Below are 16405 nucleotides of genomic sequence, written 5' to 3' on the forward strand. Positions count from 1 at the left end.
ATTTATTTTTTCTGTAAAGTTCAAGCAAGCTGTTCCTTATTTAGATTTTTTAGCACTGACCTGCTAACACCAAAATATTGTACAACAATGTGGTCATTCTTTTCAAGAGATCCTGCCAAAGGGTTTCCGTATGAAGTAGGAGAAAAGATAATTGGTCTTGAATCGGATCAATCCATTTGGAGTTTACATGAAGGAAAACAAAAGGTACAATATAGGGCACATGGTCAAACTGAGGTTCGTGAGCTGAATGCGACTCTTTGGGCCTTTGTGTGTGGCTCTTTTTACTCATTTTTTTATTTGCAATAATGTGCATCGTGTTTTAATTTATTCGTTATTTTAAGGGGTCATGTCCCAATTCAAAGAGATAGGCTTTTCAATGCAAAGTACATTAAATCAAGAAGCTACCATCGCAAAACTACATCATAAACCTATTCTGAATTTTGGCTTGCAACGAGATCTAGGTTATGACTGCCTACAGTCTTAATTTAGACAGAATCCATGTACTCAGTTTTCTATAACAACTGCCTAAACTTTACAACAAGTTTTTAGCTTGAAATTTTAGGACAAATACTCCAAAATACCAAAAATTCAAACCCACCCAAAATTTACAACTTAGCCTAGACCTGGAACCAGCTATCGCCAAAACAATAACAAACTAGTCCACATCGACGTCACATGCGCATTGGACCGGATAATTTCTTACTTTTTTAATATGACGCTTTGAGTGCGACATCGTCACAATCGCCGTGTTGCCGGCTCAAAATTGTCTTTCTATTGGGAAGTGACCCCTTCAGTTTAACAGGTCATAATTTCAAGTAAAATATTTAAATTTGTTTCTTTCTTATCAGTTCTCCATTATGCCATAACTATTGGCTCAATTAAAATTTTATTTCCTGCTCTGTCAACGTATTTTTGAATGATACCGGTTGAATTATAAATTCAGTATGCACAAAGCAACTGACATAAAGAAACTGCAGTTGAGAAACTATAAAAATCTAGTTTAGAGTTATAAAACACAGTCGGATGTACGCATATATATTTGTGACACTGCAGAAATCTTAGGTGTAGAAAAATTTTCAAGAAAATGACTTCATTGAAGGGTAAAAGGAGAAAGTATGAAGATGAAAACAGAACTTTAAATCTACAGTGGGAGGAAGAGTTTGCATTTACTGATAATGGAAGTAAATGGTTGTGTCTTATCTGCCATGCCTTAGTCAATCATTACAAAATCAGTAACCTGAGACATCATTACAAAACACAAAACCCTTTCCTATAATTATCCACCTTAGTCAGAATTGAGGAAGAGTAAGTTAAGGGGGTTAAAATCGTTACTAAATGCTTAGCAGACCTGCTTGAAAACGTACAGCAAAGAAGTTAATAAAACAACTGAAGCCAGTTTTGTTATATCGTGGAATATCACCAGGGCTACACATCCGTATTCTGATGGCAAATTCATTAAGCAAAATTTAGCTCAGTATATTGCAGTGCTAGATCCTAACAATGCAAAACTTCGGCGGCTAATATCACAAACTGCTGTTTCCCGCCCTACTGTAGAAAGTTCCGCTCAATAAACTTGTCAGTGTTGCAACAGGCAATGGTGCAACCAAGGTAACCTACTATGGTTGGAAAGTACGCAGGATGAATTGGACTTTCTGGATTTTTTTCCGGTTTACTGCATCACTCACCTAACAGCAAGATATTATGAAACATTATGACATTATGAAGACATTATGAAAACTATCCTTGTAATTGTTAATTTGATACACGCAAACAGCAAAACCCATTGACAGATCAGAAATTGTATTGACAATTTGAAACCCGAAGATAAACCCAGTGATGTCTCGTTTAATTGTGTTGTGAGGAGGCTGTCTACCAGCAATGTTCTGAGAAAATTCGTTGAACTGTTAGGCGCAATTAGTTTTTTCTTAAAGAAATTAAAAAGCCTTATCTTCAACTGGAGGATCATGAGCGGATGCAACATGCAAGACTTGATGTTTCTTACAGACATAATGCACCATTTACAAGCTTTGAACATGGCACTCCAAGGAAAAGACAAGCTTGTTTCAGATCTGTCCCAAGCAATTTTCATAATAAAGTGATCTATTGTCCAAAAAATACAGTCACTTTCCAAACCTTAGCAGTAGAATAAATGCATTTAATGTTGCAATATAAGAAACTAGCAGACTACAAACACAAGCTGCAAGAACTGCTTGATGATTTCCAGGAAATATTTAATGGTCTGCAAAAACTGAAGCCCTGCTTTGCTTTTCTCGTAAACCCATTTGAGGTTGACATGATCACCAATGGATGTCCAGTTTCCGAACCATTGGTTTCAGAAGCATTTGTTGTTGAAATGGGATTACTGGAACTACAGGAAGACCTTTGCTTAAAAATGGTTCACTAATCCCCGATTACAGTTGAGTTTTGGAAACAAGTTCCAGCATTAAAATATCCAGAACTGAAGAAAACCAAAGTCCAACTGATTTCAATTTTCATTATTACATTTTGTTGTGAATCATTTTATTCTGTGATGAAGTTTGTGAAGTCGAAGCATTGTGCAGTTCTGACAAATCAACAGTGAAAAAGCCGATGCGAACAGTGCTAACATCATATCAACCAAATTTTAAGGAGCTCACAGCTCAGACGCAGACCCACAACACCAGCCTGTGAAATTAATTAATTTTTGTTGCATAAACTTAAACATGTGATTAAATTCAATTTTGCTTTTTGGTGTGGCTCTTCAAATTTTGGCTTTGTCGCAGTTGGTTCTACTGGTAAATAAGTTTGGCCACCCCTGGTATAGGGCCTACAGGCCTATTTGAAACCATTTGTCTAGCGATTCTTGAGAATTTAATTTGTTGTTTCAACAAATGGGCAAGGAAGAACTATCATTATAGTGTAGTAAGTCTTGTTAAACTAATACAACTTCCATTGCACAAGCAAAAAAGCTATATTTCATAACATGTTACAAAATTATGAGTTATTGTTACGCACATTAACTCAGCTTAGCTAAAAATTTAAAATGAAATTCGTTAATGCTATAATTGCTACTTGCCACCTGGGAATGGTGCAAAAATCAATGAATGTAAAAGTTAACAATTAGTGCTTGGTTTGGATGCAAACTTTCGATCAATGACAAGCATTAGCATTGACAACAAACTCAGGCAAATTTAACTAAAAGTCATTTCACAGCAGACATAAAAAGAAACAGTAATTTTGGGTTATTTTACCATGTGTAAGTTGTATCTTTTTGTTTTCTAGAGCAATGGACAACCTGTCTCTGTATTTATGTTTGATGTGACATCACATAATGAAACTGATCGTCAAACAGCCCGGGCTTCGGTAAAGAGACTCAAGACTCTCCGACACCCAAATGTTTTGACCTTCTTGGATAGGTCAGTTTTAGTTGTTGTTTTTGTAATAGTAACTTGCCAAACATTCCTACATTTTTCTTCTCAAATGCTACTGTAGTTATAAAGCCCGCTGTATCATTGGTATATATACTTTTTTCTGGTACATTGAAAATGGTTGTAGTATCCACTAAAATATCCGAATAATAAAATGCCATATACTGTTTTGGCTTTTGTGTTCATTCTATGCACGAGTCGCAACTCCCAACATAACAAAGCTTGGTAGTTCTTAAATGTTTTAAAAGTAAAGAACACTGCGAGTTTCATATATAGCAAACATACTGTATGTCATATGCAGTGGCATACTTAAGATTGCCTAAAGGGGAAGTACAGAAGTGTTGTTCTTTTAAGCCTCAAAAAATGATTAAAACTGTTCACAATGAAATGTATTCTCATAATCAAAGTATTCGAAGATATGGTAAATTTCATTATGACTTCTTTCCTTCGCCAGATTGCAAAGTACTCGATGGTGTGCAGTACTTTCTTGGTGCATAGCACTTTGATTTACCACGCTGTTCATGTCATTACATAGCTAAAAAGAGTGGAATAACATACGCTTTGTTGTGTCACTATTGATGACTTCATAACTTTCATAATATATTTTAAACTACGCACGTAGTTTTTTATGGACTGATATAATCCAACAAAAAATAGCTCGTTTTATGTAAACAAGCCAAGGAAAAAGGTTGGCATGGCGTACAGTTTTGAAATGACGTATAACCCGCTTATTCTATGGTGCAAGAATCATTTAGATTTTTTGATAAACAAAGCTCATATTACGTAGGTGCCAAAACTGTACTCACATCATAATGCTTTTTGTAACATATTTTCTCTCAAGCATTATCTTGATATAGCTTACGTGGTTAATGTAACTTTGCTTTTACAACTCCATTAAACAACAATTGAAATAGGCCATCGGAAGTTTTCTCTCAATGCTTAATAACCAGAATGACAATCAACTCCAACTGTGTTTCACGATCAGCCCATTATGTTTTTGAATAGGGGTCACCACACCATGGCCCACAGGCCGGATCTGGTCAGTGCTGCCACTTAGCTTAAACACTATTATACAGATAAACAAGTTTGCTCAATTATCAGGTTCTTCGCAAAAAAAGTTGGTTATGTTTGTTCTTGTTTACGGTCATTGTTTTATAACAATGCTGCTCGTAGCTTTCGTGGCACTTGATCTTGCAACGGTTATCCTATGGCTGATAAGGAGTTGCAATAAAAAACCTGCGATTATTGAAAACAAATGAAGACATAAAAACATTTACGGTCCCCTAAAATGTTTTTTTTGGAAATTCAGTAAACTGTACACCAAAGATTGGAATGGTTTTTGTCGTGTAAAGTGTGGACTATGCGATGACTAAATATTATAGCTTAGAAACTAACAAACATTTTTGCAGGCGTTTTAACTTTTAAGATAAAATGAGTGCTAGTTTCTTGGTACTAATATTTATTCTTGGAATGTTTCTTTCTTTTTCTTCACCATTGATTTCTTTCTTACATAGAGATTTCTCTTCATTTTAATTTATGTTAATCTATTTTTTTCATAAAACCATGTTTTTAAACTCAATATCTGAGCTTTTGTAGGGCTCTAGCTTGTAGTAAAGGTGTTATTATCTTCAACTTAGGGTTTCATTACTTTTCCATTCAGTGCACAATTATATTCTGTATTGCAGCCTAGAAACTGATAAATGCATCTACATGGTGACCGAACGTGTAATGCCACTCAGTCGGCACCTAAAAGAAAATGAATCTAACCCGAAAATGATTGAATTGGGTGTGGCGTGGGGACTTCATCAGATTGTGGTATGAAGCAGAAAGTTATATACTGCTTATTGTTGATTTAAGGCAATAGCACTTGCACGTTAAGTGTGCGCTCCCCTGATACCATAAGTATTTCCTTTTCTTTCAGAAAGGCCTTAGCTTTCTCCTGAACACTGTCAACCTGATACATAATAATGTATGCATGTCATCGATGTTTGTTGATGCTGCTGGTGAATGGAAATTAGGTTTGTGCTGTCAGAAATAATTTTTATGTCACTCAAAAGTTATTTAAGTGGTTTGTAAAATAAAGTGGTATCAATTCAATTTTTGCCATTTAATTGGCAAGTAAAAGTTGTCAGTAATATATCATGTCACAATAATAATAACAAAATCAAAAAATAACATGTATCATAGTTGTTCTTTTTAAGGTGGCATTGACTACATGTACCCTGCGTCTGGAGAAGGAAGTAACATACCACCTATTAAGACTTTGCCTGCATTGGAACGTTATGATCCTCCTGAAAAGACAAATTCTTCTGGACGATCAAAGAAGACAACCAAGTGGTCTGTCCTGCTGCACTGGTTCAGTTATTCCAATCTGTATTTATAGTTTATAATTATGATCGATACGATGTTATGTTATGTTATGTGATTTTGCATCAGTATAATTTCAACAGGTCTGCAGATATGTGGGGTTTGGGATGTTTAATTTGGGAGACATTTAATAGCAGTTTACCTCGAACTTCTTCGTTGAAAGTTATTGGCAAGGTTGGCTTTGGATTTTCGCAGTTGTTTTTATTCACTAATTATGTATTTTCTCGGTATGAACAAATTTTGAAAGCAATTCTAACTCTATAAAATTAACTTGGTCACATTGTGTAAAACTATTGTTCTGATCGTAATTGTTTGCAGATACCAAAGTCGTTAGTCAGAAGTTATTGTGAGTTGGTATCTGCCAATCCTATCACTCGTCCTAGTCCTGACAAGTTTTTAGACAACTGCAAATTGCATGAATCTTTTATGAACAACCACTTTGTTCAAACTAATTTATTTCTTGAAGAAATTCAGGTGTGGTAATTTCTATTTCAGTTTTTAATTATACTGGCCGAGCCCAACTAATATTACTGTGGTATTTATCTCAATTCTGTTTTGTGTTATTTGGTTTGTAAGTTTTTACATGAGTTATCACTACATCAAGACAACAATCAAATCTTTGATTTGTTTTCAATAATCATAAACCCATACTTTTGTAGTAATAAAAATATATTTTTATAATTGCTATTATTTTTAAAGAATATTTTGCACTTAACCTGTATTTGACGAATTGGCTGCTCTAACTTTGTTTGCCAACCAAAAATTGATTGGAACTTTTTAAATATATTGCATTGGAATGTAGTAATTAAATGCTTTTTTAAACAATACTGTCTTTAGATCAAAGAGCCTCACGAGCAGACTACCTTCTTCAACGACCTTACAAATCACCTTGATAATTTTCCTCGCGATTACAGCAAGCACAAAATACTTCCCCAACTTTTAAATGCCTTTCAGTTTGGAAATGGGGGCCCTGCTGTCCTACCTCCTTTATTTAAAGTACGCATAGATATTATTTCAGTTCAGAAAGACATTGATGAAACATAATAATTTGTCTTTTGAAGTTTCAGCAATGTTGAGTAGTTTATAAAACACTGGGTGTTAGATAAATATACATACATTTGCATTCCAAGTAAACTATTGTCTAACACTGAAACATATAGCTAGGAAAGCTTTTGGATGCAGCTGAGTACCAAGCACAAATCGTCCCATGCGTTGTCAAACTCTTTTCTTCAACAGACAGGGCGACAAGGATACACCTGCTTAGACAGCTCCCTCTTTTTGCTGAGCATCTTCAACCAGTCGTATGTCATATGCATAGCTATATTTAAATAAAAGTAGATGCTTGTAATGCAAACTCCCAGTAACATACATTATGTTAATAACTCATTTTTTTGGATTTTAGGTGGTTAATTCTCAGGTTTTTCCTAACATGGTAACTGGGTTTATGGACACTAACCCAGCAATCAGAGAACAATCAGTCAAGGCAAGTTTTGTATTCCTTTAAAATCTTTTGAAAGCTGCATTGGTTGATTTACTAGTAAGTATTTTGTCCACTATTACAGGGAATGCTTCTTTTAGCACCTAAACTGAGTGACAACAATCTGAACAATGAACTAATGAAGCATTTTGCTCGTTTGCAATCGCGTGATGACCAAGGACCAATAAGAACAAATACTACTGTCTGTCTGGGTAAAATGGTTGCCTATCTAAATCCTGCCGTAAGTGCAAGTTATTTTGTGCCGATTTGGGCTTTCTATCTCGATCAAACCCAACGCTGCAATGCCCGAATAATACAAATCATGGATTCATGGTATAGAAGCCTTATTGCACAATTTTGGCAATATCTAGGATTTTATTTGATGCTACGCTATAAACCCATCTCCCAAAGTTATTTTGTAATATCAGAATTATTGACAATTTTAAATTTTTGAAATGCTATTCTCTTTTGCAATGGCTAACTCCGGTCAGTGTTCCACATTCACTCTGTCACCGATTTCACTAAATATCAGTTGGAATAATATTGTGATATCTTGAATAATTATGACTTTTCATATTATGATTTCTTTGTTGTAGTTTTAATCCATATTATGGTGTGATTATTATTTGTCATGTATTTGAAATTTTATTTTTCATTAAATTCACATTTGCTAAAATGTTTGAAAATACTGTTTTTAATTAGTTAATGGGAAGCTTGTACTTGACAGACACGACACAAAGTCATATCTTCAGCATTTGCTCGTGCAATGAAAGACCCATTTCCAGCAGCTAGGGTAGCTGGTATTTTGGCAATGTGTAATACTATCCAATATTTTAATACAGCCGACTGTGCAACCAAGGTATGCTAAAGAAAGTAGACTACTCTTGGACTGACCTATGGATTCTATTTTATCAAGATTTTTTTTCTGCAAACAGGCTCTGCCAGCTCTTTGTGGAACCACTGTTGATCCAGATAAACAGGTTCGCGATAATGCTTTCAAAACAATAAGAGTTTTCATAGAGAAACTGGAAAAAGCTTCAAACAATCCAGAAGAAGCTGCAAAAATGAGTGAGTATTTAATACAATATCGTGGTGTTAGAAAGTGACAAATTTACGTGAAATCTTCTAGGTTGGGATGGTTTTACCATGATATCACATATTTTTCTATACAAATAGGCATATCATCAAGTGCAAAGTGAACAAACCTTAACGTAGCGGTAAAGTATATTGCTTTTTCTAATAACCTATTACATTTCATAATCTATTCAGATGAAACTGCAGCATCTGCTTCGACTGCATCAAATACACCAGCGAGTTGGACAGGGTGGATGTCAACCGGGGTCACTTCCATCACATCAAAACTGTATACAAGCAAATCTGCACCAGCCCCGACCAATGCAGGTAAACTTACAAGAACTTGGATTTAAAATGTTGCTGTTATGTTGCTTTACTTTCCACTTTCAGATCAATTTCTTTTTTTGGTTACATGCAATAGGAAAGGATGAAAAAGTTACTTTGAGTGTGCCAACCCCTTCGGCAAATTCTGATCCTATCAAGGCCAAACAAGAACATATAGAGCCTTTAGTGGAGGATAATCAGCAGAATAGCGGTGATGGCTGGGAGGACCAAGAGTGGAATAGTGTTGAGGTAATCTTTTTAATATTTTGTTTTGTTTAACATATTATTTTTATGTAGCTCTAACCGAAGATGTATGACGTATAACTTTTTGCTAATTTACAAAACGACTAAAATCAAGTAATTTCCCTTACTGAAGATAGAACATTGTTTTTGAGTGCTTGATGCGATCATGTTAAGACATTTCGCAGATGAAACTGAAAAGAACATATCTCATGACAACATTTATATTACAGCAAAGTGTGTTATGATGACGTTTATCATTTTTATTGTTGAAAAAATGCTTAAAAGGCATGGATATAATTGATTTACACATATATTTTTATGTAACCTGCAACTGTGCTTGTTTTCTTACAAGTAGCATCACTTAACACTTTAATTTCATAAATGTCTGATCAACCATGCGTACTGATTCATCTCTGTTCTTTTGGGCATGTTGTGTTTGTGGTGGCTTTTCAATATGAAAACGATTATGAACCACCAAAGAAAATTAATACACAGTCAGAAGGCGATTTATCCCAAGAATACTTGAAACCAAAAAAGCTCATTACATCACAGCAGCTGAAAGCTATGGAAGAGGACATCTGGCACAACTTAAGTAATCCTGCTGTTAAGGTATTGAACAGTCAACAGCAAAATATGTCTTATTTTGCAGGAACAGTGCACTTATTTTAGTTGTCATGTTTTAGAGGTGCTTTCTGACAGCAGCCAGTGCTACTAATAACACATTTGATTGCGCAATGTTATTTTAAAGATATTCAGTGTCACCAGTTTTATGTAGTGTGGCTCCTTGCATATTGTAGTAATTTTGCTACTGTTTGCACTAACTAGATACTGCTGCAGCTTGCATGGTTGACAATAGTTTTGCTATGATCATTTCAACTGAATTATGAAATAGTATTCTTTTTGTGTTAAAAGATACTAGCATTTTTTTACCTAACAAGGTACTTTCTGAAAAACTGCGGTAGGCATCAATGTTCTGTGTATTGTGCTAGTTAAACTGTTTTTTTGTTTCATTATATTTTAACTTTCAGGCAGGTTTTGAACTGCAAGGTTTTTCCATAACTAAGATTGGGTTTTGTATTTTTGGCTTTTGGGAAGTTCATCGAAGCTAATACAGGGATAGCTTCAATTTATTTGACGTGTATCATCATCTTGTAATCTTAACAATTCCAAGAATAAGTTTTCTATGTTTCTTTTTGTTTCAACAATTGAAGCAAAAATGATATTTTTAAACAAAATCGACAAGGTTTACTTGACGAAGAAAATCTGCATTTGCTTATTTCCACAATCATTTTCTTTGAGAAGCACGGTATATTTCAATCAGTTATTTTACCATGTTTGCACACAGTTATGCAAATCTGCTACTGTCAGTTGAACGGTTATGCTAGAATTTTAGTAGTTAATCTTGAGTAGTTGAGTTATTTTATTCAACTCATTATGATGATATTGGTTATTATCATAAAATTTGTAATTATTATTTATAAGTTTTGTTGGCTCAGTAGCAAATTTGGTAAAGTGATGACGTTGCAATAATGCGGCCTGTGTTCGATACACAGTAGCGCTACTGCTGTAATGTCCTCGGGCAAGGTATTAGTGACATTTTCTTCTGTTTAGCGGTCCCAATGAATATCTCCAAATTCGGAAAATAAAGTATGAAAAATCACAAACCAAAGAAAAAATGTATGTGTCCGTAAGAACTTGCACAAAGACAAGCCCAAGCAATGAGGAACCATTGCTGCGTTTAAATTGTGCAAAGACTTTTCTCAGTATGAGGATAAAGATAATAATACCATTTCCAGTGTACTTGTACCTTCGCTAAATCTTCTATTTTGATCATCAGAAAGATTTTGCTGAGAAAGTGGAGGATAAAGATGAAGATAATTGTGATGGATGGGACAGCTCGTCCTGGAACAATACTACAACTAAGGAAGATATTGAAGACGTTTATAATGATTGGGGGGGAGGAGGATGGGAAGATAGCTCTTTCCAAGATGATGACAGCCAAGGTTTGTTGAAAAATTTAGCTCAACGTAACATCCTGCATATAAACATCCCTCTGTACCAGAAGTTCCTTAACGGTGCATCGTTGACGATCTTTAATTAACAAGCTTGGAACCCCTGCTTTAAACTTAAAAACTATGCTTAATTTAGTGGAAGACAAAACTACAAGTACCAAAGACTCTGCCTTCACTCCTACAAGCTCGTACAACTGGTCAAAAGATGTGAAAACAACAGAAGATAATTTTTTTGGTGCATTTACGGCAAAACCCAAAAAGGTAAACTAAGATACAACCTAGTACTATGGAAAAATAATATACATCAAGTTGGTGCAATTGGCTGAAACAATTTGATTTTCAAAAGTTTAATCACAAGAATTTATACAAAGGCTATAGTGCAAAACAATACCAAAGCAAGACTTACCAAAACTAGCATGACCAAACCCAGTGCAGTAACCAAACCGATTGCAAAGGAAAAGGAGGATGGGTGGAATCAAGATGAGTGGGATACTAGTGGATGGGGTGATGATAGTACGCAGGAAGGTCAGTAATTTAATTTAACTGCTGGAGACTTCAACTTGAAATCCTAACCTTTTCTGAATGATGTCTTTATTGAGACTTTTGTGGTTCCATCAACTGACGAATCGTGGGCCATTTACCACGTCTATCTTGTGTCTTTCAGTTGTAATTGTGTTTTTCTCATTTATACTGTGATTTTTATACATCTTTATTCTTTGAATCTTTAGTTTTGTCGAAAGCGGACAAATTGAAGCTTGAGCGCGAAGAAAAACGAAAGTTACGACAGAAGCAATTACAAGAAAAAAGAGCAGCAAAAAGTGCATCTGGAAAGTTAGGTGCACGAAAATGTGACTGAGTTTGTAACAATTTCCTACCAACTTTTGCGCGGTTCCAGGTTAGGTACAATGGTACATTGTCGTGTGTGGAGAAATAAGATTGGGTCCAGCCTACAAACATTACTATCGTTTTCACCCTGTGGTTCATTTTTCGTCGGTATGCTAATCAAGCATTTTACTTTAAGTTTATTGTACTTAGACATTATCATTTGTGTGCTGATAAAATCAATAAGTATAATTACTGTTTTATGGCATTTGCCCCCCATGTTATATCGGATTGCTAAAGTTTGGCTGCTGAGCATGCATGAGTGTTTTAACTGCCGCATGGCGCGATTCAGAAAGACCAATAAGAAAACGACAAGTTTCTATAATTCTGTTATTAGTAAAATATTCTCTCTTGTGTTTGGCCATTTTTGTACTGTATCTTATCGTGCTACAAGTGACCTATGCTTTGTGCAATAAAAATATACATTTATTTCCTTCAAGGCTTTGTGTAACCTGCATAACACGACGTCAGATATTCGGATTCCTTCTATCGTCTGGTTCATAAATTAAAGCACTATTACGGTGCTCGTAAACGCTACACGATGCTAATTTGTTCATATTTGGGAAAGGAATTAACAACACTTCTCTTTTCTGTTCAGTTTGAGTGCTGGTGATCAGCGTCAAATTCGGTATATTTCTAAAAACACAAATGTCGATATTTGTACACTGACAAGCATTGGTTTCCGGTAGTTTAAGTGGTACAAAGACACATACTACAACATCATGATACACTTAGCATTTCATAAACAACAGAAAACATTCTTCATTCGGGAAGTATACAAAAAAGCCTTCATGCGTCAGTTGACCTAATTCCTAGCGTGACACGTCATGTGACAATGATATCATCATCAATGGTTCTGTGGTGTTAATGACAAAATAAAAATCACATCCTTTGTTTCAGGAAAGAATCGCTCAGTTAAAATATAACTATACACACTAAATTTAGTTTATTCAACGCATTGCAAGAAACAATTACGACGAATAGGATTTTCATTGCTGCTTGCTTTGTTAGGTTTTATTTGATGTTGTTTGTTACGTAATACAATACATGTTGGCATTGTCCCAAGTATTTAACGCTTGGATTGTTTGCTTTAAACTTAAATTCTCAAATGGCACCTTACAGACATAAGCTACTTTATGTATGCAGAAATGGCTCAAAGTAAGAGTAAAATGGTATATAGGCTAGCCTAACCCTAGGGTGAACTAATTGCCTGACAAATGTCACGAAAAGACATCAAGAAATTATGCTAAAAGTGTGCTAACGGTATTGGTAGGCAGACTGCAGAGTTTGGCATACCCGCACTCAATACTGCTTTTCATGACATGACTTTTTTAGTGACACGCACCTAAGGTGCGCTAGTCTTAGAAAGACAACATCTAACTTGTTGAACTCTACGTGTGTGATGAGGTATTTTGTCTTTTACTTACCATCTACTCATCTCTAGGCTATAATTTATGATTTTTCGGTAGAGCTTTTTACCCACTAGGCCTAGTCAGAAAGCGAATAAGAAAATGGGTATGCTCTAATGATTTCGTAGAACTTTTTTCCAAAATCGGAAGAAGATCTCCTTCTGAACGGATGTATAAAAGATTTTACTTCATATTTGAGTTAAATTTCAAGTTGCCAATAGACTAATAAACGAATTGATTAAGTGTTAAAAGCGATTGTTTTATGGGGGTCCATTCAGTAGAATTTTTGGCGCCATGGCACCCAAGCACTTTTGAAGTTGAACACTGGTGCACGACTTCCATACCATCCTTATGTCTGAGATTTGTCCTTGTTTTGAAGAAGTATATTTTTTAGAATTAAATGTTGTTGTTTGGATTCCTAACAAAGTCCATAAGTTTTGGCTTGCATTGACTTAGTTTGTCTTATTTTCAACAATACAGCAAGTCTAAATGCAAACCTTTTTCATTTTATCTTCAAACATCCTGTTTTTTTCTGTTAGTAAAGAAGAATATATTACATCTAGTCTTTGGTTTATTGCCACCAACGTTTTGTGACATTATATAAGAAAGAGTAAAGTAAATATTTCATGTCAGCGTGTGAGTCACAAACCGGTAGAACTTGCCACCAGCTACGTTATTGCTCCCTCGATCCCTCCGATTAATTCTCATAGGACACACTAGGGGGGAAAACCAGTCTAAAGTCAATAAAAAAAATTTTGACGGCTAGGACTAGGAACGTGAGCAAGGTTGCCATACCATCCTTATTTCTAAGATTTGTCCTTATTTTGAAGGATTGTGTCTTAGTAAATATTGTTTGTCCTTGTGCCTTAAAAATAAGGATATTTCTTATTCCGATTTTGAGCTTTTTAACTCTTTAGTACGCCATTTTGGACCAATGAGAGACCAAAATTAAGAACATGCAAATAGTGTCTACTGTTTCTTAGAAATTTCGACCGACAACCAGTATAAATTTTGGCTTTTCAGTTGATAACCAAGTTATTTAAACGTAATGACAAATAAACTTGCTTGACGGTGTGTGGTTAACTGTAGTTATAATACCATATTGTTAAGTTTACTAAAGGCTATGTGAAATATGGTGTAATAAGGTAAAAAGAAGTGGCACAATCCTATATGATTGTTGCGATTTAGATATGGTTGTTCTTACTTGTAATAGGAAACCTAAGCATGTTTTTTTTTTACTTTTTTGTTTCAACTTACAATTACCAATATATCAGTTCAGCTATCGTATTTCCTTAACTATAGGCTATTTAAGCAGTGATCTATACGCACTGTTTGATTCACTTTTACCATACGAATACCAATACTTGCATGGGCCAAAATAGTTGTTTTTTTCATAAATTTGGTTTTAGACCAAATCCAAAAAACACTATTTGGCGCACCAACCGCTATTTGCTATGCATAAATGACATGACAACCACTTGCTCAGTTATATATATTCTTGCCACATACAAAGTGAAGCACACTCAATAAAACTAGGAAGAAGATCCAAGGTATATGGTCTTTTCCTATTTTTCAAACAAGAGATAATTTTTGGCAACTCTCCGATAATATCGTAAGCAGTTATATAACCAAATGTATATACAAAGGTAAAAGAAACTACGTGACCACTGTTAAGGCTTGAATTTTTTAAAACTTATCTCTTATGATCCTTCCTCGACTGCTGAACTATTCACGAGTATAGCTTCTCATTAGATGACTTTATACAGTGGTTATTGAAAGAAAGTTTAAGAATATCCAAGTATCTATTGTGCTAACAAACATCACTTATTTTGTACTGTTTGTAAGCAATATATGTCATGAAGTTGATAAAATAGTTACTTTGAGCTTTGGGAATTTTAAATACAATTAGTTTGAAAAGATGCATTACATGCCCTAGTGGCCCATGTCCCGGAAATAGCCTACCAAGTTTTTTTTTTTATTTATGTGTGGTTTGTCTTCATTAGAATCTGTATGTATCAGAAATGGAATGACTCGAGTCAATGACTTGACTTAAGTCAGGCTTAGAAAGACTTGATATGTAGTTCAGTGCTTAAAAGACTTGACTCGTGTTAATGTAGAAATTTCAGTTGACTTGACTCGATTTACAAAATAATTTATTCAAATTTTTTGTTTATTTATTAAATTCAAAACTGCATGTTTTTAAAGAACTGTGAACAAATAAAGTATTGTTTATAAATGCTGCTTCTCTTTTGTAGCAGAATGTCTTTTGTTGACAACATGGCCTGCTAGGCTGAAATTTTGTTCACTTGTCGCGTTGGTGGCCATAACACATAAAACATTACCTACTATATGATATTTTGCAAAACGAGGACACAAGGCAGCTTACTCTTTCCACCATTGAAGAATGTTGTTGCATGCTGACGATCACGCTGAATGATACAGCTGAAGTACTTCGAGTTGCTGCAGTTATTCAAGATAATTTGTAAACAATTTTTTTACAAAATTTGTCTAGATTTGATCTGCAGGTCTGCTTTAGGGTTGCGATTTCCAATCTTTCCCACCAATCAATTTGCAGTGATTAAATTTTGCCATCAGAGGTATAACTAGGTTAAGTGTTGGTTGCGAATGCCCTTGTAAACTGCACGTGGCTAAATAAAATTCCGACAAGAGAGTTAAAGAAATGGTCGTGATGATTTTGCATACCCAAGAATCTTTTGGTGAATGCTGCATCAGTGTTTGGTGGATTTTCATAAACTGTTCTTGAACAAACGAAAACATGAGGAAAATTGAATCCAAGTGTGTGTCTTAAGCTTTGTTTTAAATTGAGGCCCGGCAGGTTTTGCAAATACGACTTTTTAATATACCGGACCAAAGATTGTTTAAAAAATAGTGTTTAAAATGTGGGCAACGCAATTCAAGTGTTCTACCTCTCGCAAAGCAAAAATTGTGTAAAACTTGGCCGGGGTAGTAAAGTTAGACACATTTAGTTCGTTGAAGATGCCATTGACTGAAAATACTGACTTAATGCCCGCTTTCACATTTACTTCTGTTTTCTTCTTTTGTGCAATTCACATTGCTTTTAAAATATTTTCCGATCGTTAGTCACCCAACTGTTCTTGTTAGAAATGGTCACTGCTTATGCTGGCTTGTCCATATGTCTGTAGTGAATGCAACGTACCCATTTCTGAAGGCATTACACAGCTTTTCTGC

At 35.0% G+C, this 16405-nt stretch overlaps 1 protein-coding gene across 3 annotated transcripts; it reads left to right on the forward strand.

Moving 5' to 3' along the window:
- Nucleotides 1-12225, forward strand: LOC143470563 (N-terminal kinase-like protein). Of its 3 annotated transcripts, XM_076968779.1 has the most exons (20): nucleotides 1-204; nucleotides 3262-3395; nucleotides 5093-5222; nucleotides 5329-5425; nucleotides 5609-5744; nucleotides 5858-5948; nucleotides 6093-6248; nucleotides 6612-6770; nucleotides 6935-7075; nucleotides 7177-7257; nucleotides 7337-7492; nucleotides 7979-8110; nucleotides 8187-8319; nucleotides 8521-8652; nucleotides 8747-8898; nucleotides 9388-9501; nucleotides 10730-10895; nucleotides 11041-11165; nucleotides 11276-11429; nucleotides 11633-12225. In XM_076968779.1, the coding sequence occupies exons 1-20, from the start codon at nucleotides 88-90 to the stop codon at nucleotides 11758-11760; spliced, it is 2634 nt and encodes an 877-aa protein (XP_076824894.1). In that variant the 5' UTR covers nucleotides 1-87; the 3' UTR covers nucleotides 11761-12225. The 3 variants fall into 3 exon arrangements, with proteins under 3 accessions (XP_076824894.1, XP_076824895.1, XP_076824896.1); XM_076968780.1 differs by lacking the exon at nucleotides 9388-9501; XM_076968781.1 differs by lacking the exons at nucleotides 1-204; nucleotides 3262-3395 and having other exon boundaries at nucleotides 5133-5222; nucleotides 5333-5425.
- Nucleotides 12226-16405: the final 4180 nt, after the last annotated feature.

This window comes from Clavelina lepadiformis, chromosome 9 (assembly GCF_947623445.1).
Source record: "Clavelina lepadiformis chromosome 9, kaClaLepa1.1, whole genome shotgun sequence".
Lineage (NCBI taxonomy): Eukaryota > Metazoa > Chordata > Ascidiacea > Aplousobranchia > Clavelinidae > Clavelina > Clavelina lepadiformis.